Source organism: Emys orbicularis, chromosome 10, assembly GCF_028017835.1.
Source record: "Emys orbicularis isolate rEmyOrb1 chromosome 10, rEmyOrb1.hap1, whole genome shotgun sequence".
NCBI lineage: Eukaryota > Metazoa > Chordata > Testudines > Emydidae > Emys > Emys orbicularis.
This window is the reverse complement of record NC_088692.1, coordinates 11220734-11244530: the sequence shown is the minus strand read 5'-3', so window position 1 is coordinate 11244530 and position 23797 is coordinate 11220734. Positions and strand designations below refer to the sequence as shown.

Sequence of the window (23797 nt, the reverse complement as noted above, 5' to 3'; positions counted from 1 at the left end):
GTTGGATCACAGAAACCCCCTTGGGAGCTGCCACCCAATGTGCCAAGACTACCCCTGTTTCTGTTTTCCCTGCCAGCTCAGGACTCCAGCACCCTGTCTTGCTGAATTAGACACTCCAGTCCACTTCAACACAGACCCAGGGTCTGAATCACTTGTCCCAAAGCTGCAAGTTTACCTGAAACCAGCTCACAGGAGTGTGCTTGTCTTTAGCACTCAGATGCCCAACTCCCAATGGGGTCTAAACCCAGATAAATCCGTTTTACCCTGCATAAAGCTTATGCAGAGTAAACTCATAAATTGTTCGCCCTCTATAACACTGATAGAGAGATATGCACAGTTGTTTGCTCCCCCAGGTATTAATACATACTCTGAGTAAGTTACTAAATAAAAAGTGATTTTATTAAATACAGACAGTAGGATTTAAGTAGTTCCAAGTAGTAACAGACAGAACAAAGTAAGTCACAAGCAAAATAAAATAAAATGCGCAAATCTATGCCTAATCAAACTAAATACAGATAATCTCACCCTCAGAGATGCTTCAGTAAGTTTTTCTCAGACTGGACACCTTCCAGGCCTGGGCACAATTCTTTCCCCTGGTACAGCTCTTGTTCCAGCTTAGGTGTTAGCTAGGGGATTCTCCATGATGGCTCCTCTCCCTCTCTGTTCTCTTCCACCCCTTTATATATCTTTTGCATAAGGCGGGAACCCTTTGTCCCTCTGGGTTTCCACCCACCCCCACTGGAAAAGCACCAGGTTAAAGATGGATTCCAGTTCAGGTGACATGATCACATGTCACTGCAAGACTTCATTACTCACTTGCCAGCACACACATATACAGGGAGACTCACAGGTAAACAGCCATCTGCAGACAATGGGAGTCATCAAGATTCCAAACCATCATTAATGGCCCACACTTTACATAATTACAATAGGCTCTCAGAGTTACATTTTATATTTCTAGTTTTAGATACAAGAGTGGTACATTTCTACAAATAGAATGATCACACTCAGTAGATTATGAGCTTTGTAATGATACCTTACAAGAGACCTTTTGCACAAAGCATATCCCATTTGCATTATAGTCACTTATTATCAATTTTTTTATAAAACTATCCCAGTTACATTATATTCACTTATTATCATGTTTTTATAAAACCATGTAGACTGCACAACGTCACAGTATCCACCTGTTGTTTCTTGTCTTATACTTAGACTGTAACCTCTCCAGGGCAGGGGCCAACTTTTAATGTGTTAGTGCCTAGGCCAGTGAGGCCAGGGCCTCCAGGTGTGGTTGCATATAAAAATAATAATAAATAATAGAGCGACTGACGTATTCAAGAGAGAACTTCGAAGCTATGGCCAGCGAAGCATGTAAGTTGTTCAGAGTATACACGCCAAGCCCAGCATTTCTCTCTGATGATCAATTCACTTTTACTCTTATGGGCTTATTTGCAATTTTTTTAAATAGTACTGGGAGACTGCAACTCATCCCTCAGGAGCACAACTAACTGCAAAAGCCACCTGCTCAACAGTCCTGTAGGACAGAGGTCCTCAAACTTGGTGAGACAGAGGCAGCCCTGGCAAAATGTATTTGTCTTCAGAGACCTATAGAAAGGGATCGTTCTTTGGATTCAACAGCAGTTAAAGGCCAGACATGGGCCTGCACAATCAAACATTGGAGCTAGAGTTTAATGTCCCCAAAGTGGGAGGGAATTCAGCCCCAACTGCTCTGACCCATCTATCTTACTCTAGTCACAAATGGGGATCCAAACGGAACAAGAGTTGGGTGGGTTTGGTTCAGCCATCTCAAATATAAACCTGCAGCTCATCAGTTCTGTTCTTGCCCTGCAGCTCTAGAGCAAGGGTGGGCATACGCTCTGGGGGCTGCATTCTGGCAGCTCAACTGTAGGAGGCAGGCTGAGAAAATCCAGTTCAGAGTGCCTCTCTTTGTTAGGGCTGCCAAGCCTGACTGTGCAGGAGACCAAGGACGTAAATGGCATCATGCTTGCAAGAACCCAGAAGAAGAAATGCTGACATCATAGAGCCCAAATTCCCCTCTCTTCCAAGAGGTGGTTCCCCTAGATCGGGGCTGGGATACATTGGTGAGGCAGTGTGTGTGTGGGTGGGGGGGATGGAACTTGCAGTCCTGCTTGCAGTCCTGTGCTGGGCCTGTTTTGAGTATATAGAGGAGAGTCCAGTCTCCAGGGCTGTCTGTCTAGCATGTTTTCCCGGTCAGAGCAGGTCAAAAGAAAGGGGCACTATAGTGGTTGGTGCAAGACAAAATAAGCAATACTCCTTTCTTCTCCCTTAAGGCATGCATTTAGCTGGCACCTTAGCAATGCTAGCCTCTCCCTGATTACCCAGGGAACAGAGAAATATGTGGAGACAGGTTAATGCCATTGAATGCCAAACTCCACGGTGGCTACACAGAAATGAACAGGGCAGGAAAGAATTAACTTAGAGCTTATCACGAACACCAGTCTCCTGCTTCCAAGGCCTGGATGGTACCATGTTGATCTTGGGATGGGCACAAGCAGGTGGGAGGAGAAGAATCTCCCAGAGGCTGTTCCATCGGCTAGACGTTCCTGAGCTGAGGTGGGGAAACAGGTCCCCTGCAGGAGGCTTATCTACTGTGGGTGAAGACGGAATCAGAAGAGAGATGCCTGAAAAGGAAGTCTGTGGACATGCAGCTGGAGTTCAGCATATTCCCCAAAGAGGAAGGGAACAATGAAAAAGAAAGTCAGGCGTCTCCTCTGCCAGGCAGTTGGCATCAGCTGGCTGACCACTAACCCTCGGTGGAAAGGTTTTATTCTGCATACAGCTGAAACCTCCAGCTACCCGCCTGCAGCAAACAGGGACGGGGGGCTCCAGTAATCAGTTTACATGGTGCCCTGAAGACTGGGAGCCTTGTCTGGATGTTTGCAGTGTTGAGACTCCACAGACTCCCGACACATCGTTCGGAGCCCAGCAGCAGACAGACTCGTTATTGTTGCTGTCATTGTGCAGTGACTGCTGGCATGGACGGCAGGCTGGCAGCCGTGCAGCAGCTGGCCTGACAGGGACCTGAACATCTGTCTGCAGCGCTGATCCCCAGCCACTTCCGAGACCTCGAGAATGGATGAGCAGCTGGCTGAGGAGAAAGTACATTTCCTCCCTTTTGGCGCCTTTAGAAAGGGGCTCTGTTTTTATTCAGGATCTTGCCTATGGTGCTTTTCTGCAGCCTCTTGACAGGAGGTTTCTGTGCAATCAACTCAGAGACCAAAAAAATACATCAAAACCCCAAGCTGCAGAAATAATGTTTAGTCATGAGTTTGGGATTCGGTTACTGTATTTGTTTGGTTTGATGTCTATTAAAATAAGGCTTCTCTGAGGGTTTTTTTGATGGCTCCCTCCTCAGACTCTCTCTGTGCCATGCAAAACAAACCCATGTCTAAAGGCTTCCTGTGCATCCCCTACACCAGGAATATGATTAAAGGGTTGAGCAGAGCAATGCATATCATAAATATGGGGAAATGCAAACAGTCATGCTTGCCTTGGAAAATATTCTCCCTGCCTTCGTCTCTGTTGGTATCAGTAGCATTGTTTATACAGCATCAGAGCTGAACATGGCATAAAACAGTGAACAGGACAAGGTCCGTTCCCCAAAAAGCTGTAGTCCATTATTATTTGTATTATGGTGGTGCCTACGGACCCCAGGCAAACTCAGTCCCCTTGTGCTAGGCACAGTGCAAATACACTGAGAAACAAACCCATGTACCCAGCCAACATCCTAGTCACTGGACCACCCTGCCTATCTACCCAGCAACAGATTCCAGTAATAGTTCCAGGGAGGATTATGATAACTAAACACCAGTAACAATACTTTACACGGCACTTTTCATCCGTAGATCTCAAAGAGCTTCCCAAAGAAGGATCATTGTCCACATGGGGAACTGAAAGCACATAGCTCCACAGGAATATGTTTGCTAAAATGTCCCACCATCTCAGCTCCACTGTGTATGCGGAGCTCCAGGTGGCAGCTGGTGTTCGAAGCACCAGGTCATCTATCCTCGCTCAGAGCAGGAGAACATGACATGGTTAAAATGCCAGTGGGCACCATCTATGCTAGCTCTCCTACAGTAAAGTGGAGCTGAGACAGTGGGGAATCACAGCAAATATCCTAGTACAGACAGGACCCAGAGAGGTTAACCTGTGATTTTTCCCAGGCTCCCATAGACAAGAATGGGAACAAACTCCTGATTCTCAATTTGATCAATATGAAATGAAGTGGTGTTGGGGAGGGGGGGAGGGAGGAGTTAGTACTGCCAGCCTTAGAAGAGGCCGGTGAGAAACTTTACAGTATGAATTGAGTATGTGATCTGGGTGGTCCGCTTCATGGTAACCTCTTGGATACAGTTGTGAGAAAACCCCACTGTGCCCAATCCTGCTTTGGTCTCTGCTAATCAGTGTCCCTGTGCATTGACTGTTCTGCCTGCCATAATAAATCAGGCAGAAATTGAAAAGTGGGGGAAATAGAAACCAAAGAGGTAATTCAATTTATAACAAGGTTGTTCCCTGTTTGGTTTGGTCACACTACACAGCCATGTAGAAGTCCCAGATCAACACACAGCTTTAGAATCTCAGGGTCTGGGGCCAGCAATAACTGGACAGAAGCCAGGGCAGGCAATGCTGACAACTCCTGCACAAGGAAGCAGGGAACAGTTCCACAGAGAAAGATACTGTAGAGCTTCCATTCAGTTAAAGATATCGCCATGCGTGAGTGGAGGAGGATGGTGAGTCTGGGATACGGAGGGAATGAATAGGGCTGTACAGACACTATTCAACATCACCACAGAGATCATGAGGATGAAGGTACCTTTGTGAAATAACAGCAAGTGTAGAGGCAAGGAGGAAAGAATTACTGGAGGCTAGAGACAGCTGAAAGTGGGTGGCAAGGGGATTGCTCAGACAGAGACACTTTGGTAAAGGCTGCATTGGTGTACCACATGCAAAGTAGAGAAGGCAATTTCTTCACTGCCTACCCTGAGATGCCTCAATGGAATAATGTGTCTAGAAACTTTGAGAAATGCCCCCTATGATAATATTACATAATTCCTGAGCTCAGCTGACAAAGCGAAGTCGATTGGGCAATACAGCTGGCTCCGAGACTGATTTTCACACCTTTCTTCTGCAACTGTATAACCATTAGAGATGAGCTCCAGCAGCAACATTTGAATCTGGACTTTGAAAGCTCTACATTTCAAAGGTATTCAGATCAGGAGTTTGGTTTAGTCCATTTAAAGAGAGAATCCATTTGCAAAATTTAGATCTGGCTCCAAGTTTACATTTTTAAAACCGCCAACATTCAGGGGTGCTCAAATCTGGACATGCTCATTGCTACATTACTATTATTTCAACACCAAGAAGAGTGCTAGGAACGTTACAGAACAAATAGAAAGACATGGTCTACACCCCAAGGAGTTTACACCCTAAGGCCCTGATCCTGCAATCGGATCTGCTAGGGCAGAAAGGTGGGCTCTGCTCCACCCAGGTCGGGGATGGGGGAAGAGGGGTCTGTGAGAGTAGATCTGAGGGTGGGATCAGGAGATAGTGTTAATGATGTGACAAGCAGGGAAGGGATGGGGTGGGGTTAAGGAAGGGATAAGGATTACAGTAAGAGGATCACATGGTGATTTAGGGTAGATGTTTGCATATCTCGAGGCTACAATTTAAAGTAGTTTATTAATAATAATACTATTATTATCATTATGCTTATTATTTGGCTCACTTCTTGGGGGTGTATAACACTCCTTGTATGAGGTGACATGTATGTACAAGCACTGTGCATAGGGCTGGAGTTTCTGGACCATGCCCATGAAATACTCTGCCTTAAAAATGGCATTGCCAGGAGAGAAAAAGCTCTTGCAACAACCTTCCCTCTCTAGCTCAGCACCTCGGCGCTGGTCTGTAAACACCCACTAAGCGCAGCTCCTGCTTTGTCTCAAGAGAGGGTGTCACGGACCAGCATCTCAACCTGCCTGGTGTATAAGGGAGAACTTGGCAATGGCCGGGCTAGTACCGTGGCTTCTGCTCCCAGCCCCCTGCAGCGCGCCCACGTGGGAGACTCGCCGCCAAAGAAGAACGAGCGGAGCCCTGCCCAAAGGACAGTGGCTGCGTTCTGAGCCCGCCCCTTTAGGGGCGCGGCCTGGGAGAGCCCCGCCCCCCCAAGAAAGCCTGGCATAGGAGTTTGGACTGGGGGCGTGGGGAGAGGAGTTTTTAAATTGCTGCTGCCGCTGAGCTGCGGGCGGACTGGAGCAGTCGCTGCAGAGAGAGCGAGGCCAGAGGGCCAGGCATAGCACCAGGCGGTGACACCTGCCAGGGATTAGCGAGGCAGCTGATCTGGAAGTCACCAGGAGCGGCATTGGCAGAGTCGCTTCAGTCCAGCTGTGTGCAGCCAGCGTTGCCTTGAGCCGAGTGAGGGGTTGGTAAGATGCTGAAGAGCTGCGGAAGGAAACTGCTCTTGTTCCTGGTCGGGTGCATGTTCACCTGCCTCTTGGTCCTGATGGCGGATCAGCAGAAGCGGCAGGTGGAGGACCTGGGAGGAGAAGGGGGCAGGCGAGCTTTGCAGAGCTTGGCGAGCCCGGGCGAGCCGAAGGGCCTGCCCCGCCAGCCGCAGCTGCAGGAGGGCGAGCCCGGCTTGGCCCCCCGAGAAGTGAAGAGCTTCACCGATTACTTCAGCAAGCTGAGCCGAGGCAGGCGGGAGGCGCAGGACGCCGGCAGCCTGGCCCCGAGCCGGGAGGGGACCCCGAGGCCGGCCCTGGAGGACATCACCGCCCAGGATGTCTTCATCGCGGTGAAGACCACCAAGAAGTTCCACAAGGCCAGGCTGGAGCTGCTGCTGGACACCTGGATCTCCCGGAACAGAGACTTGGTGAGCGGCGGGGCCGGGGCCAGTGGGGCGCGGGGGGTTTGCAGCCTGCCTGCGGCCGGGGCTTGCTCTCCAGCCTTCGGGAGCAGCAGGGAGCCGTGCCAGGCCGCGCTGGGAAGCACTAATGATCTGGCTAGTGCCTGCACGCCCAAGCGCCTCCAAGCAGAGCCTCCCGCCCTTGGCCCGGGGAAGGGAAATTGAGGCACATTCCAGCAATGCCCCACCCTCCTCTCCCTCCATTGCTATTGATCTCTATTGACAAACCTGGAGGGGGGGCTTTGGGAGGATCATCTTCCCCCCCCCCCCCCCCCCCAGCCTGGCCTGCCCAGGGAGTTAACGTGAAGCAGAAGTTTCACCTCTTTTCAGCAGGGGCCCTCTGCTTCCCCCAGCTGGAGGATTCAGGTGCATCCTGATGGATTCAGTGTCCCTGCACAGCTGACCGGCACAATCGGCTCTGAAACGCGTTCCTACCTTGGGCCTGGGCCCTACACACTCCGGAGCCTTTGGGTTAAAGTGCCTCTGAAGCGTAGCCGCTCTGGTCTCTCAGCAGCAGGGATCTTTAACGAGACCCTGTGTTCAGTGATCAGGTGCCTGTTTATTCCTCCCCATCTCGCTGCCTCTACCCGCCACCCCCAGGAGACTGGGGATGAGGAGCATGAAATGCAATTTGTGTCGCTGGCCTGGACTTGTCAGATGTAAAACAGAGGCTGAAGTCCAGAGCTCTTTAGCATAAAGAAAAGGGGAGGGGACTGAGAGTTCTCAGGGTTGTTTAGAGACTGCTGGGGGGGGGGACCCCGCAAGAATCAAACCCCTTTTCTTCGCCTGGAGCAGCCATGTCTAGGCTGTCAGCTCACTATTTAAAGAAGGAATTAAGCAGCATTTTCAGAGAAGTGTCACTTGCATTAAAAGCCTGTTCACAAGGATATCTCAGCAACTCCTGCATGGCGGGGAAGTAGCATTTCTGTTTCAGAGGGCACCATCTGGCCCATACCTGAATATAGAGCCTAGGCAGTAATAATAACACCTTATAGCACCTTTTCACCAGTGGATCTCAAAGCACTTTACCAGGGTGACTAACATTATCCCAGTTTTGCAGATAGGGAAAGTAACACACAAAGTTGCAATAGCAGAGCCAGGAATAGAACCCAACATCTGTAGACTGTTGCACCTTGGCTCTGGTGCCTAAGGAGATGTCTTTCCTCTTGTGGTATCCTCTCAGAAGCCAGGCATGTACTTAGATACTTCAGTGCGAGGCCGAGTCTGAATTACGATGACATTTGCAGGGTACTGGGTAGATTTCTGGTACCCAGATACTGCTGCGGTGGGTGTGCTCAAAATGCACAGACAGAGGGAGAGACCAGCTGACCCCAGGTTCTGGGGCTGAGAGCGCTATGGAATACAGTCCGTTTGGGTGGGAATTTTGGTAACCAGAAATACTGTGGGATTTCGTAGAGCTTAAAGCCAGAAGAGACCATTATTAGTCATCTAGTCTGGCCACCAGTACATACTTTGGCTGAGAGAATTCACCACCACCCTGATCTGTTCTCCCTCTCCCCCCAAGCCTCCTGTATTCGTGACCAATTGTCTCTCACTCTCCACCAGTGTCTTATCCATTATTCTAGTACTTTATTAAAAAAAAAAAAAAAAAGTAAATCCACTTGTTTCCTTAGGAAACTTGCTTTTGCCATTTGCTCTCCTTACTCTGGAATTATTTTGATCATCAAACAGCTTTCCAAGCAGATTATGCCTGTTCTTAACTGAATGAGACTTTCCCATTTTCTCTCCCCCAATTCATCCCCTTCCATCTTCACCCATTTCCTTACGGGCTCTCTCTGGGCCTGCCATGCGGTGAGGTGGGCTCATGTTTCTCACTCAGGAATAATTTGCAGCAGACTTACGGCATCACTTCCATTGGACACTTCAGTCACACATTGCTGCTGACAAGCTGTAAGGTCACTGTGAGTGCCGCTGGCTTCTATGGGAGTGGACCTGCTCCTTTACTCCGGAGATCTCAAAGGCCTGGCAGTGGCTCTGCCGTTTCTCCCTGCCATGGTTAGTTAGTGGAAACTCTTAGCTGCTCTTTTATGTTCTGCAGCCTCTGGGAAGGGGGGTGGGCTGGAGGTGGATAAATGCCCTGAGCACCTACAGATGATCCTGGGAATGGCTGTTCTCTTTTTCTCATGGACTCTGGCTTTCTTCTGGGTTTTTGTTTTGTTTCGTTTGTCCGTTTGGATTCCCAGCGTCCTGAGTCTCAGCTCTCACGCTGTCCCCCTGGGCAAGCTAACAAAGCCTCTTTTCTCCCAAGCGCAGAGAAAAGGCTTCACAGCCTCTTGTGTGGTGCTTTCCATGGGAACCGGGGAGCTGGAGCTTGCAGTGTCCAGGTCAGGTTGCCTAGAGATGAGGGCCAGGAAGCCAGGGGGGCTGCAGCTCAGAGAGGTGCCCAACTGACAAGCTGCTGAGTGATGCTCTTGTACAGCACTTGAGGGACAAGCCTTGGAGAGAGAGAGAGAGTTGAAGTTACTGAAAACTCCTGCAGGAGGAAGGACAGCGAGCTGGCGAGGGGGTGGTGGGAATGTGTCCCAGTCTTTCCTCACTGGCCTAGCTGCTGTAACCAGGAAACTGACCCTCCATCTCAACGGGCCTGACAGCTTTTGTTGCCCCCTTCCAGAGAGGCCGCAGGGAAGCGAATCTGTCTCTTGCCTGCACAGTTTCCTCTCCTACCAAGAAGCCCTGTAACAGCAACTTTGGGGCACCCTGGCTTCCCCAACCGTTAGTTCCTCTTTTGCTTTCGCTTACGGTCTATCTGCGCACCTTAGAGTGTAGTGTGCGGGGGGGGGGGGGCTAGAGGTGTGGGTGGTATAGTGGTGAGTTCCTGCCCTCGGGCTCTGCACTTTTGCTGGAAGCTTCTCCTGGGGAGAGAGCTGGCTGAAGCTCAGTGCTTCATATGAACAATGCTCTGGATTGGTAAAGGGGGGTTTTCGGCTGAGGAGTTGCCTGTGCTAAAAGTATGGCTCTCAGTCTGAGTCAGGCCTCCCTTCTCTGGGTCCTGGACCAGCTTTCTCTTTTGTTTTGCCAACAGCCTCTCAGCGTTCATGTTACTCTGCACCCTGGCTGCAGGGCAGAAGTGGAAATTCTTAGGGACTCGCCCAGAATCCCCTTTGGCTAATAAACACATCTAGTTCTGCCAAAGCAGAGAACAACCCTCCCTGTCCGTCCGTCCGTCCCCCCTTTCCCCTTCTGAATCAAAATCTGAACCTTCCTCTTTGTAATTACACCCAGGGCTATGTCTGTTTTTAAATGAACGGCTAAAGGGTTAAGTAAAATAGGGGAGAAGGGGTTAAATTTGCCAGGTGGTTCCAGTTTGGAGAGATGATAGGAAGGGGGAATTGCTATTGTGTTGTCTTCTTGGATACTCTTTGTTCAATATACAATAGCCTCAGTTTCCTGTGTTCTGTCTGATCCAAGATATTGCAATGATATCACGTGGTAGGGACCCCCCCCCTTCCTCCTTTTATCTGAGCAGTGGGTAGGCCTTGGCTTCACCCCTGCCCCCCAATCCTGCACCTAGTCCCCTGCTTCAAATGAGCTAGCCCAGACAGGCTGTTTTTTTGGAGAGAGGTTGTTCCGCCCCGCCAGCATCTTTTGAAGAGAGTTTGCAGCTGTGGCTGACTCAGCACTTTGAATACTTTACATGCAGCAGAGTGGTCTGGGGAGTGTTTGCACTAAAAAAAAAAGCCCCAACATTGTGAAAAAATCATAAATGCAAGTTCATCCAGGCCCCCCCCCCCCTGGAATTCCGGCTGAGGAGTTGCAGTGACAGGACTGCACAAGGACCACGCTTCTTGTACAGGGCCCCGAGTGAATGTTCTCCAAGCAGCTTGGTGGGCTTGCTCCCAGGAGATGCATGGAAGAGCAACGTGATTAACTCTGTTGCAAGGATATTCTCATTTCCAGAAGTCTGGCAGATAATTGCAGGTCCTGATACCTATTCCAGCTAGTTTACTCGAGAGGAATGTGTTTACCTTCCAGAGAGGCACAGGCAGTTCCCAAATTTTCCTAGCACCTTGGCCAGAATCCCTGTCCTCGGGGGTAACGGCCTGCTGGGGTGTGCTGTGTGCTGACATGCTCCCAATGGGCCTTATGCATTCATGTGTACACAGCAAGTATAGCTCTGTGTCCTGTTTACACTCCAAACACAGGTGTGGGCTCTGTCCAACCCAGCAGGTGGAACTGGGCTGTTGGAGCTACGCCAAGCCAGTTCTGGCCACTCCACTGCAGCTCCCGTCCAGAGGGGAGTGGCAGCTCCCGTCCAGAGGGGAGTGACAGCTCCCTGGGTTAAGTGCACAGCTCCTCTCCCTTCAAACCTGGGCAGGTTAAAGACAAACACATATGGGGCCTGAATCTGGGAGGTGCTAAGCCCCCTGCAACACCAGCTGATGTCTACAGGAGCTGTAGATGCTCATTCCTGCTCAGGCTCAGGCCCGTATGAAAGCAGATCTCCCAGGCAGGGGTGTATTCTATGGGAGATGGTGGTTGTTTTAAATGGAGGGCAGGGTTATCCTTGGACACCCGATGATCTGGGGGCGTGTAATGCTCTTAATTGCATGCCCCAAGCAATGAGGTATTTCTACTCAGACTTCAATAAAAGCACTTGAAATATAAGTCTGCGAAAGACACGTGTGGAGCGTGAGCTGGGGGGAGAGAGGGGTGGGTCCCTAATTGCACAAGGAGCTCATTGTTCAAAGGGGGATTATTAAAAATAATAGCATTTTAAATTACAGAGAGGAGGACTCTTCCTGTTACTGAAAAGCGAAGGGGCGAGAGCGAGCTCCACTCCTGTTTGGGAATGCCTTCTAACCTCAGGATTCACGGGCTCCTGTCCGTTAAAAGGATCATGTTCTGAGATTAGGGGTCTCTGAGCCAGCCACAGCCCCCGCAGCAGGGGGAAGTCACAGCTCAGACAGCTAGGCAAGAAAGGGGCCTGGACCATCAAACTAATCATTGAAATGAGCTGGTGACTTTCTCCCCAACTGCCTTTTTTTTGTTTAGTTTTGTACTTGCTGTTTGGCCCATCAGGGCTTGAGCTGTGTTTGTTTGCAGTAAACATGTGCTGCAAGGGGACAAAAGCCAGGCAGGAACCTGTTCCAGCTGCTAATTCTCTCCTCCTTCCTCCCCTGAGTAGTGACTTTTCCAGCTGGAGGATACAGCAATGAACTGGAACCATCCAGCCAAACCTGTTGCGATCCTCCCAGTGCCAATTTCAAAATGACACCGTTGGCACCTGTCAGATCAGCCAATGCGCACAGGTGTCCTCCCCCCCCCCGAAACATCCTAGGGCCAGGGAGGGCTGTCTCCTTTTAGGTACGGTCCTCCAGGTTAAAGTCATTGCATTCTTTCTTGCAGGAGAGCATGGTGCTTTAGACACATAACACTGGCAAGCCCCTGCTCCAAGGACTGTATAACCCCAGCCTGGGCCCTAGAAGCTGTATACACCTGAGCTCTCCTTGGGTTCAATGGGAGCTGACGGTGCTCGGCCCCTTACAAGATCAGGCCAAGCGTCACGCATGATGAAGGGGAAATGACACCAGTACCGGGAAAGGGAAGGATGAGATTTATGCAATGGATGGTCATGAGGTCCTTTGTGCAACATGCATCACGTTGGTTCCTGTTTTCAATGCAATTGATGCAGGAGAGGGTCAGCAGTAAGACACAGACGTTTGTCTCCTGAGACTGTGTCATCCCTGTAGGTATTTCTGGTCCATTTTAAGATGCAATAAAATTGAGACTCGGTCTTGGGCAAAGGCCAAGAAAAGAGATGGTCGGGACCAATTTTCCCTGGTTGCTAGGTGGGTGGAGTAGGAGCCTTATGGCTGGATCCTGCCATCCACGCTGTTGTTCGTCACCAAGTAAGATCAGCCAGGGAGCTGTGAGTAACTGCAAGGGCTGAGCTAGGATTTCACTGCAAATAAGGGGAAGTGAGTCACTAAGAAAAGAGAAATGGAGGAAAAACCTTTTCCCCCCTGTGACAGTCTGGACTGGCAGTCTCTCCTTCCCCCATGCAGGGAGCTGGGCCAGGCTGGGCAGGACATGCTGTACAGCAGCAGAACAGATAGAGCACCCTGTGCTGGGAGCGGAGTTCCTCTAGCAAATCCCTGTGGTACAGAACAAGGGGGGGAGGCGCACGCCAGTGGCCTGGTGTGTCTCTCCAAGCCCCGTTATGCAGCAGTTTAAGGAACCTGGCGGGGTAAAGTGCATTGTCCCGGCCTTATTCTTTGGTGGCCGCTATTGTTGGAGAAGGATTTGGCATCCTGTGTTTCTTTAAATTGCAGCTTTTAGAACAATGAGGCTTCCTGTGTGTCCTGAGTCAGGGTCCCTGGCCAGACAATGCAGCCACTGAGCAAGCGGAGACAAAGCCCTTTCTTTTACCAATTTAAGGGGACTTAAGTGTGGGGGAGAAAAGAGCCATGTAACTCCTTGTTCTCCTAAAGCAGAAGCAGCTATAACCAATGCCCAGAGAGAGCCTCTGAATGAGTGGGGAAGGGAGAGCGTTCACAGAGCACCTCTGCCCGCTAACAGCAGGCTGGCCTGTGCTTTGGTCCTCCAGACATTTATGGAACTGAATCCTAGATCTAGGGAGGTGCAACTCACGATCGAGCTGAGGCCTACAGGGCCTGATTCACCTCCCATTTATACCACTGTCAATCAGGAGTAACTTTGCTCAGGTCCAGCATCTTGCACTGAAGTCAGGGGAGTTACACTGGGGGGAGAGGGGAATCTGGCTCAGAGCTGAGATGCACTGTGTGCGTACGTGTGCACAGGCTAATCCGTGCATCTACTAATCCTCGCACCTTACGGCTTACACAGAAAATCAAGCATCTCCCCACCTATCACCAAAGATTTCCTTGCAGACGCTGTAGTGAGCTCCCTCTGGCTGGGACACTGTGGCTTTTACACAATGCACTGCTGCTGTGTATTTGCTGGGATCCCCATGAAGGCTCTTCAAGTGTTAAATGAGGCTGCCCAACGAACGAAGACCATGTTGGGAGGCACTGTCCTGGCTTTTCATTGTATCCATCTCCTAGCAGCTTCAAAATACGTGTTGGGGGGTCTCAAGTCATCAGTGGGAATGTGCAAGGTCCTGTTGTGGTTTAGCAAGAGAGCTTCAGCTGTGCATATGCCCTGGCTCTCTTCCTGTGAGGGTGACCTGAGCATCACAGCTGGAGATTCGGGTATCTGGGACGTGCAGAGAGAGACTAGAAAAGCTTTTAATCTAAGCAAGCAGTTGAGTGTTGTGGGCATGGTGCTACCTATGCCCAGCCTCCACCCCCGCAGCCCCAGTCTCCTTCCAATGAAGAGCCCAGCAGGCACAAGGAGCAGAGGATCTAAATTGAAGGGGAGAGTGTTAAGGATGGGGCGCTGCATCCATTGAATATCTAACCACACAGCAGATCTGAGAATATAACTGCCTTAAAGAGGTTTCAGAGTAGCAGCCGTGTTAGTCTGTATCCGCAAAAATAACAGGAGTACTTGTGGCACCTTAGAGACTAACAAATTTATTAGAGCATAAGCTTTCGTGGGCTACAACCCACTTCTTATGCATCCGAAGAAGTGGGTTGTAGCCCACGAAAGCTTATGCTCTAATAAATTTGTTAGTCTCTAAGGTGCCACAAGTACTCCTGTTATTTTTGCCTTAAAGAGGGGACTCTCCAGGCCCAAGGAGGATGAAGTGTGCTGCTGAGAGGCAGCGAATCCCCTGGTTTTGTTGTAATCCTGGCAGCAAACACACACACGCACCCATCCCCCTTTCTTTTCCACTTTTCCTCTCTTCTGGTCTATTTCCTCCCTTCCATTCTCCCCAGACATCTTTCCTCCCAGCTGACCTGCCTATAGAGCCCTGTGTCCTACAGTGGATCCTGGAAACCTGCCCGGGAGGGGGGGAGGTCACAGGAACGGGAGATCTCATCTACAAGAAATGTAGACAAGCTAATTAAAAAAAAAAGAGAGAGGCTGTCATTGTTTTGGTTTTAATTGAACCTTCTGGCTGGGTTCCTGCTTTGCGGAGAGCGGAGATGCAGGAAGGGGGTGGGAGGCGGTGAACCTGCAAAGGCGAGATAGTCCCTCCGAGGTATCACATAGGGCTGGGTGCAGGCTCTACCCTTCCTGCCCAGGCAGCAGGGAGACAGGCGGGCAGGCTGACTTTCCGGAGTTTCCTTCCAAGGGGCCGTGCAGTTCCCTGCCTGCCAGGAGGAATGGCAGAGTGCTTCTCTGAGAGGCCAGGAGATAGTTATATTGTCTCCTGTGTGTGGGAGGGGCGGCATCATCAGAATAACAACTTTCAATGCTGGCTAATAATAAACAAATGTCCACTTTGGTCTATTTATAGCAGCTGAGCTGGAGGATTAGTTTGGGGGTTATTTTCGGAGCAGGCAAAGACAGTTGCTGGAGACAGTGTTCCTGATCTAATCAAGCAAACATTTTCCTCTGTATTAAATCCCCAGTGGGCATATCCTGCAAGGGTTCTGGTGTCCCGCCCCCGTCTGCTGGCCCCCTTTGACACATTCCAAAGAGATTGATTAAATGGATACTGGGCAGAGGGGAAGGCAAGTGCCGGGGGGAGGGTGCACACCTTTGGCGGTCACCGTGACTGAGACCAAACAAACTCATCTCAGAATGCCGGCGCAGCCACAGGCCTCGCCCCTCCTCGGGGTGGGGGCTCTATAGACTCCCTCAATCAGGAGAAGGCCCCAGCCCCAGTGTGTCTCTCTTGCCTGCCCTTTCCCTCCATGCCCCCAAGGCCAGGTGAGCGATTGCCTTTGTGCCAAGTCATACTGTCCCGTTCCCCAGCCCCGAACCTAGCATGGGCCATACCACCACTAGTGCCGCATCCTGCTCCTGACACTGACAGCGAGGCGATGCGTATGCCCTGCCCTCCATGACGCTCCCTCCAACTTACTGCCCCATGCCTGTTAGCCCATGTTATGAGAAGGGACATTCCTCCATGGCCCCTGTAACTGAGCAGCTAGTGCTGTGAACCCTGAGAGTTGAGCCTCCTTATTTTGCTTTGCGTAACAAACTCTTCTTAGGCGTTGTAACACCATCTAGCCCTTTGTTTGAGGTTCCCCCCATGCGGGATCCCCTTTCTCAGGGAAGGAGCAGAGCCCATGTGCACTCTTGCCCCCCCGCCCCCCCGGTCTCAGGTGCTGTCTGTCCGAGCCATCTTGTGCCTTTCCTGGAAGCACTGGCACATATGCAATTGCTTGATGACTACACGCTCTCATTGGCAGTTTGGCTTTCACACCTCAGATCAGCTCTATTCTCTTATACCAAAAAGGCCACTTGCAACCACCGCCCAGTGAGCCCAGAGCCCAGCCCCCCCCCCCCTTCCATTCAGGAGCCCTGTAATGTCTGCTCTTCCCAGCCACTTCCCTGCCCCGGGGACCTGAGCAAACAAACTTGGCTTCCCCTCCCTCTCCCCCGAGTTAACCAGCCCAGCTGTATGCTAATGGGGGAGCAAACACATTGCTGCTTAACTCTCCTGGACTGAGTAAAGTCAGGCAGACGCATTCAAGCTATTGTCCCCCACTTCTAGAACAAAAAAAGCCCACTGTGGGGCCGGACTGACTGATGGGTGGCGATGAATTTCCAGTTCACTTGTAATTCATCATTCCCAGGCCTCTGCCCCCCCCCCCCCTCCAATTTCTCTTTGTCTTTCTTCCTTTGCGCTTTTGTGCGTGTCTGGTTTTTACAGCGCTTGGCAGCTGGTTGTGGTTTCTTCTCTCTCTCTCTCTCTGGCTTTGTTTGCTACACGCTGATTGATTGAGATTGCTTTCTCACCCCTCCCTCCCCCTCTATTGCCTCCCTCCTCCCCATTCCCCCCCCCCCCCCCAAAGTCCAGGGTAAACCAGTAAGATGGTCCCTTGGAGCCAGCCAACATACGCTGAGAATTAGCTATGTAAATAAGGGAGTGCAGCCAGGCAGGTGGCTCAGGTAATTGGGGGAGGAGGGGGGGGTGGGGAGTTTGCCGTTGGGCACCAGGCCAAGCGGCAGTTGAAGGCGATTCAGTTACCTGGGAAGCTGGCTGAGTGCAGGGGTGGAGGTGCGCCCCGCTCTGCACACACGAGCACACAGACAGGTGCAGGGAGCTGCATTGATCAAGGCTGCCACCCCGGCCCCAGCAAGCTGGGCGAAGCCGGGCTCGTGCCAGAGCGGAGCAGCTGCTGCCACCTGACCTCCAGCTCAATAAACAAAGGCTATGAGACGGGCCGTGGAGGCCTCAGAAGGGGGCGGAGGTGCTAGCTCAGGGTGCCGGGACACAGCCAAGTGGGCACATGCTGTTGACACAGGTGTGGGATGAAGCCAGCAGGCCGCCTCCGCACACCATGGGCAAGCAGTGCAAACACACCTGCTTATAGCCATGCAGAGGCCGGTGCACACACTGTTTAGCAGAGCCAGGTGGGCTGAGCAGGGCAAGCCTTTGAAAGGACTCAGTTCCATGCGTGAACCTCAGGGCCTGAGCCAGCACTGAAGTCAGTGACAGAACCCCACTGGTTTCAATGGGAGCAAGAGTGGCTCCTTAGCATGCTGTCTCGCTACGTGAGGCCACAGCTCAGCTGCATCTCATTACATGTGACTGTAGGTCCCTCCACTCAGCCCCACATTCCTCTCCACCCCACATCTAACTGGTGCTTATTCACAGCATATGCTGTAGTTTAACAGCAAGATCATGGAAAACTCAACACAATTAAAGAAACTAAGGCCACCGCCTTGCAAGCGGCTGCCTCCGCTGCATTCTTAGGTTGTGCCCCTTGCCCTGTGGCTTTGTGCTGAAGGCCCATGTTGTTACACACTTGGGCCCTGGCAGTGAAATGACGTTCCAGAGATCTGGGCAGACACACACAGTGAAACCCAAGTAACTGTGACTGCAGCTCAAACTGGGGGGGCAGCACCTCCACCGCAGAGGAGGTTGGGAAGCAGGCGGTGCAGACAGAGTTTCCATTTTCTCTCCCCTGTGGGAAGGGAAGCTTTAACCCTTTGCTTCCCTGTCAGGCCTTCTGTGCTGTTTATTTTTTTTATAGGGGGTGGGCAGAGAGGGGGATTAAAATGAGGACACTTGGCTCCCTGCAGAGGAAGGCGCAGCGGGTGTGCATCTCACCCAGCTACTTTTAAGGGGAAACACCTGCTTTCAGGGTGAAACCTTAGGCACCTTTCCCTCTTGTCAGGGAGGAGTTTGCTGTGTGTGTTTCATTGAGATCCTTCAAATCCTACCGTTTTTCAAAATTTCCTTCAGTCCAGCGATCCCAGCTCACAGCCCTAGTGCCCACCCTCTTCCCCACTTCCAATGAGTGTATTGATTGTTATCCTAGCTCTATGATGGGCTGTGATCAATATGTTCATTAGGCTGAGATTTTTAACCCAATAGCTTCCTTAAAGAGAAGCAGAGATGGGCTGGAGCCACAGAGCTGGCCTCCAAATTGCCTCCAAGTTCAGGGGTGCTTGGATCTAGGGTTAAGGTTTGGGCCTTAAGAAGAAATGGGTGACAAGCACCCACTCCCCCTGACCCCTTGATTGGTATTGAATGGTTTAGCCTCTAGTGCAGCTAAGACAGAACCATTACAAAAAGCTTGATCAACACCCCCTTCCAGCAGGCCTTGATAGTGCTGAAGTCACTTTCTGCCCTTTCCTACCCCGCAGTTAGGGTGGTCGGGCAATAGCCATGGTCAGTAGCAGGCCCTTTTCCTCCAGCAGCACCTGCTGCCTGGAAATCTTTGGAAAATGGAATGCAGCAGAAGTAAATTCCCCCAGGGGAAAGGCACAAAGCCACAGGCCCGTGTTATGTCAATTCTAATGACGTGTTATCGTCTCTTTCAGACCTTCATCTTCACCGATGGGGAGGATGAGGAACTGAAGAAACGCACAGGTGAGTCAACCAATCCCATTCTGGTCTCCTTTCTGGCTGGCGCGAGCCTGGTAGAAGTTTAGGCACCTCAGTGGGCTCTTTGAATCCAGCAGTAAGCGCAAGATGCACACGTCATTGCTCTCTGAGGCTGGACTAGTTCAGCCTCCCAGGTTACTTCCCTCCCTCCCGCTCCATGATTTCAGGAACGAGGGGACTAAACCATCTGGGGGGTGGGATGGGGGGAGCTTTAGATGGTAGAAAACTTTTCTTAAAGGGGCCAACTTTTGCACTTGGGCTGAAATTTTCAGAGGCGCCCACAGCTGGCACCAGATTTTCGAAACAGCTGAGCAGTTTGGGTGCTGACCTGTTCTGAAAAAGCTGGCCCTGTGTGTCACAAAGGGAGCTGGTGGGTGCTGGGCACTTGTGGCTGTCTGGGCCTCTGTTATGTCAGTGTGACACCACTGAAATCATTGGCCGTCCCCTTTACTAATTCACAGCACCCCGACTGTGCCCTTTGGCCTGGTCTTACTCCAAGCCAGGACTCAGGAGGTGGCTTTCAAGGCCGGGGCAGAAATTGAATGCGGTGGTGGCTTTCAAGGCCGGGGCAGAAATTGAATGCAGTGGTGGCGCCCCCTTGAGGATCTCAGGGGGAGGAGAACGCTGCTCTGAGAACGAGGCGGTTTGTTACAGTGGTGGCCTCTGGGGAAGATACCCAGCTGAGATTCCCCTGTCAGAGATAATGGAGGTCACAAACGATGCTGCCGTCGTCCCTTCCCCCACCTGCCCTTGGTAAAGCGGTCAGTGCAGCCATCTGCCCTGCAGCGGTTTGATCCTGTGTCTCCCTTCTGAGGCAGGGGAGAGCAACAAGGTGCCTTTCTAGGGATTTTTCCCATCAGAGCGCTGTGATTAACTAGAACCCAAGTAGCTTTCCACAGAGGGCGGGAAAGGGACTTACTCAGTGAGTGTTTATTCAGCAGCCCCTCCTCTCGAGTCTGGGGCAGGCCCTCCCTATTCTTCTGATGTAAATGATTCCCTTTCAGGCCCTGAATCAATTCCCTTTGAGATGGCCCAGCAAATAACAGGTGGCCGGTGCTGGGAAAATGCAGGATGAATAGGCCAGGATTCTGGCTAACAGACCCCAGTAGAGGATCCAGTTCACAGGCTTCACCCGCCCCCTTTCTGGGGGCTGAGTGCACAGCCCTGCAATGCAGGGATGTGGTGGCCCAATGTGTGCTTAGCACGGGTAGTGCTCAGATAGGGCCGATATCTCACACAGCCTTGGAAACAATTCCCTGGGGACTCCAGGCTTTTCCCCCGAGGACGCTCTCTGCTGTATACTTTAGACAGGGGCCGTGCCAAGCCTTTTATAAGGATATGCAGTCCCGGTACAGAACACTGCAGTGACTTGGACTAGGCCTGTGAAATACAGCCGTATTCTTTTCATTAGGATCCGAGATTGCTGGCCTTAGCCATGCTGTAGGTTAGGGGGGTCTTGGCCTTTCTGGGCCAGCTGCAGAGAGGCTAACAGGATTGTCGGCATCTTTCTGGCCTGTCTTCGTTCTGCCCCACCCTTCCCTTTTATGTGCGAGGAAAGTAGCTGCCCCTGCTGCTGTCTGTGAACCCTGCACTCAGTGAGGGGGCTGTTCCCTGCCACCTCTGCTTCCTGGGCAGCCTTGGGTGGTGGACAGGCAGTTTCGTTCGTTCAAGCAGATTGATTGTGTTTTTGGCGCGAGAGAGAGACTCATCGGACTGACTGTCCCTTTTCTCTCCCCCACCCTCTTCCCACCACAGCCAATGTCATCAACACCAACTGTTCCGCCGCCCACAGCCGCCAGGCTTTGTCTTGCAAGATGGCCGTGGAATACGACAAGTTCATCGAGTCCGGGAGAAAGTAAGAAGGAAATTAATGTCCAGAGAAAGACAGCGAGCGAGAGAGTGCGTGTGGGGTGTGTCCGTATGCATGCCAGTTTGTACACACATGAGACTGCATGTGTGGCCAGGTGAAAGTGCTGGGAATGCGGGGGAGGACTCAAGCTGCAGAGCCTCCTGGTGACCAGCTACAATGTGGCTGCCTGATTCTTTCCGTTTCCACGGACAGGCCTTGCCCCAGAATGGGCTAGTGACTGGTGCAGGGGGTTAGGAGAGGGTTCTGCTTGCGTGGCCTTGATTAAATCACTCAAACTCTCTGCACCTCATTTTCCCTGTGCCGAATGGGGATAACAGCTATCTACTGTTGTAAAGCAATCTGCTGGAAGGAGCTCTGGGAGTGCTGAGTATTACCGGACTAACTGGGTTGCTTCTGTTGCTCCAGGTGGTTTTGCCATGTGGATGATGATAACTATGTGAATGTCCGGACCCTGGTGAAGTTGCTGTCTGGCTACCCCCACACACAGGACATCTACATCGGCAAACCTAGTCTGGACCGACCCATTCAAGCCACAGAGAGGATCAGTGAGAACAAGATGGTAAGAGAGTAGGACAGTGGGTTTACTAGGGCTAACAGGAGGCAAAAGTCCAGCGGCCAACTGAGCCCAAAGAGGGGGGTTTCCAGCTTTCACTGAGCTGGTGATATGTTGAAAAATGTCATCGTTTCGGAATGGAGATGGACTTTAACAGGGACCCACTCCTCAACACCAGGCTTGGCTGTGCCTCCTGTGTGGGGATGGAGGTTTGGGTCAGTTTAACCCACCCGGGAGCAGTCGAGACAATTGGGAGAATTCTCTTTGTGTTGCCTAAATTAGTAAGAAGTCCACGAGGAGGCAGGGAAAAGGACTGGTTTTAAGCCTCGCTGTTTTCCTTCTGTCTTTTTCGCAGCATCCTGTTCATTTCTGGTTTGCCACTGGGGGAGCAGGTTTCTGTATTAGTCGCGGGCTGGCGCTGAAGATGAGCCCGTGGGCGAGGTAAGGGGATCAGCACTTGGCACTGATGTTTCATAAGACTTCTAGAAAATCCTGGATTACCTCTGTGCAGGTCAGGATGGAGGAGGATACAGGAGATCAAAGATCAATGAAATTCAACTGCATCCTGAAGTCCAACTCTTTGTGGACTTGGTTGATTCCATCCCAATATCTAGTGGTCTGAAGTCCACATCATCCGGCTGGGTGCTCAGAAGAGACCCACAAAGAAGCTAGGAGGGAGACTAAATTGCTCTAGTCCTAAAGACATTTCTCTCTGTAAGCCAGGGTTGAGGTCATTTGACAGGGCAGAGAGGCTGAATTCCTCCTACCCCCACCCCATCAGGAGGTAGGGCGTGTCTCCAACTCCGGGTTGGGACCCATTGGCGCAGCGTTGAGGATAGTTAACTCGGTGCAGAGTGAACTCACATGCTCCCTTCTGTCTCCTACAGTGGGGGTCATTTCATGAGCACAGCAGAGAAGATCCGCCTGCCAGATGACTGCACCATCGGGTACATCATAGAGTCCGTGCTAGGAGTGAAGCTTATCCGGAGTAATCTCTTCCACTCCCACCTGGAGAACCTCCACCAGGTGCCCAAGACAGAAATTCACAAACAGGTAAACCTGGCTGCATCCAAGAAGCACTTTAGAGTTAGTGCAGAGGCCAGGGAAGGGCCACATAGTCAGATCCTAGAGCCCTGGCAATGATCACAGGTAGAACAGGGGAGCGGGGTTATTTCTGTTCTCACCTGTTCCTGCATGAGCACAGAACCAGGATAGCTGTGTGAAATGAGCAGTAGGCCTCTTACCCCAGTGCACGATGGGCCAGGAAGGCCAGGAACTTAAGAAATTACTCTTGAGAACCTGGGATTGAACCCATAATGACACCACCTCAGCAGGAAGGAGGCTCCAAACCCCCGGGAGGGGGCATGGTTATCTCTGCTAGAGCTCTCCTTTGGGGTTTTCTCTAGTGCTGTAAATGAGACAGCGACCTCGCTACTGTACCTCATCACAGTGTCTGAGTGCCTTGCAATCTTTCATGTATTTGCCCTCCTACCATGCCTGTGAGGCAGGGCAAGGCTGTTATCCCCATTGTACGGATGGGGCCCAGAGAGACGCAGTGACTTGCCCGAGGTCACATAGGAAGTCTGTGGCAGAGCACGATCTGGAACCCAGGTCTCCAAGGTCCCAGCTAGTGCCCTAATCACTGGACCATGCTGCCCCTCTGTCAAGAGCAGCGTCTTGCCCTAGCAACACCTTCACCTTTGTGCTCTCCAGGTGACGCTGAGCTATGGCATGTTTGAAAACAAGAGGAATTCCATCCATATGAAGGGAGCTTTCTCCGCTGATGAGGATCCATCCAGGTGAGCTGCGTCTTCCTCAGACCCCCACATTCGTGTGCAACCAGACGTGTTCCTCCTTTTACCCCCATACAACGAGGAAGCCTGGGCTTTAAAGGCAGGCAAAGAGCAGTTGAAATGACCCTCAGCCAATCAGGAGGTGGGACTGCAGCACTTGTAGACGTACCTGGGCTAGCTGTAAGCTGCCTGTGTAGGATCCTGGGTCCATACTCACATGGCCACCACCCATGCTGGTGCAGCTTCACTGCGATCGTTACTCAAGCTAGCTTTGCTCTAGTTTGGGTTTGTCTACACGTGCTGCAGTCCCACTTCTGAGCTGCAGTGTAGACAGACCCTCAAAGAACTAGCCTTCGCACGGCTGCTGCATGCAGCTATGGGAAAGAGGTGTAAGTGTTGTGAGCAGGTCTTGACTCGGGTGCTGATCGCTGGTTTTTCCCTCTCTTGCAGGTTCCGCTCCATTCACTGCTTGCTGTACCCAGACACGCCATGGTGCCCCCTGAATGTGGTGTACTAGGAGACGCATGTCCCCGTCAACCTCGTCCCAAGTTTCCCTGGTATCCGAAGGGCTTGTGGGACCTGTATGTGTGCATGTGATTTCCCTGCTGCGAGGCGAATGGTTATTATTGCTGTGCTAATGCACAGTGTGTGTGGTTTATAGGCTGCTGTGCGGCCCCTCATCTCCCCTACAGGTGGGGAGAGCAGATTTTTGGGGTGCTGTCTGCCTCCTCCTCTGACAGGC

At 51.5% G+C, this 23797-nt stretch overlaps 1 protein-coding gene across 1 annotated transcript; it reads left to right on the top strand.

Moving 5' to 3' along the window:
* The first annotated feature begins 6469 nt into the window (after positions 1-6469).
* On the top strand, positions 6470-23572 carry LFNG (LFNG O-fucosylpeptide 3-beta-N-acetylglucosaminyltransferase). Its single transcript, XM_065412058.1, has 8 exons — positions 6470-6910; positions 18776-18824; positions 20595-20694; positions 21115-21268; positions 21618-21703; positions 22150-22315; positions 22976-23061; positions 23506-23572. Exons 1-8 carry the CDS (start codon positions 6470-6472, stop codon positions 23570-23572), a joined length of 1149 nt encoding a protein of 382 aa, XP_065268130.1.
* Positions 23573-23797: the final 225 nt, after the last annotated feature.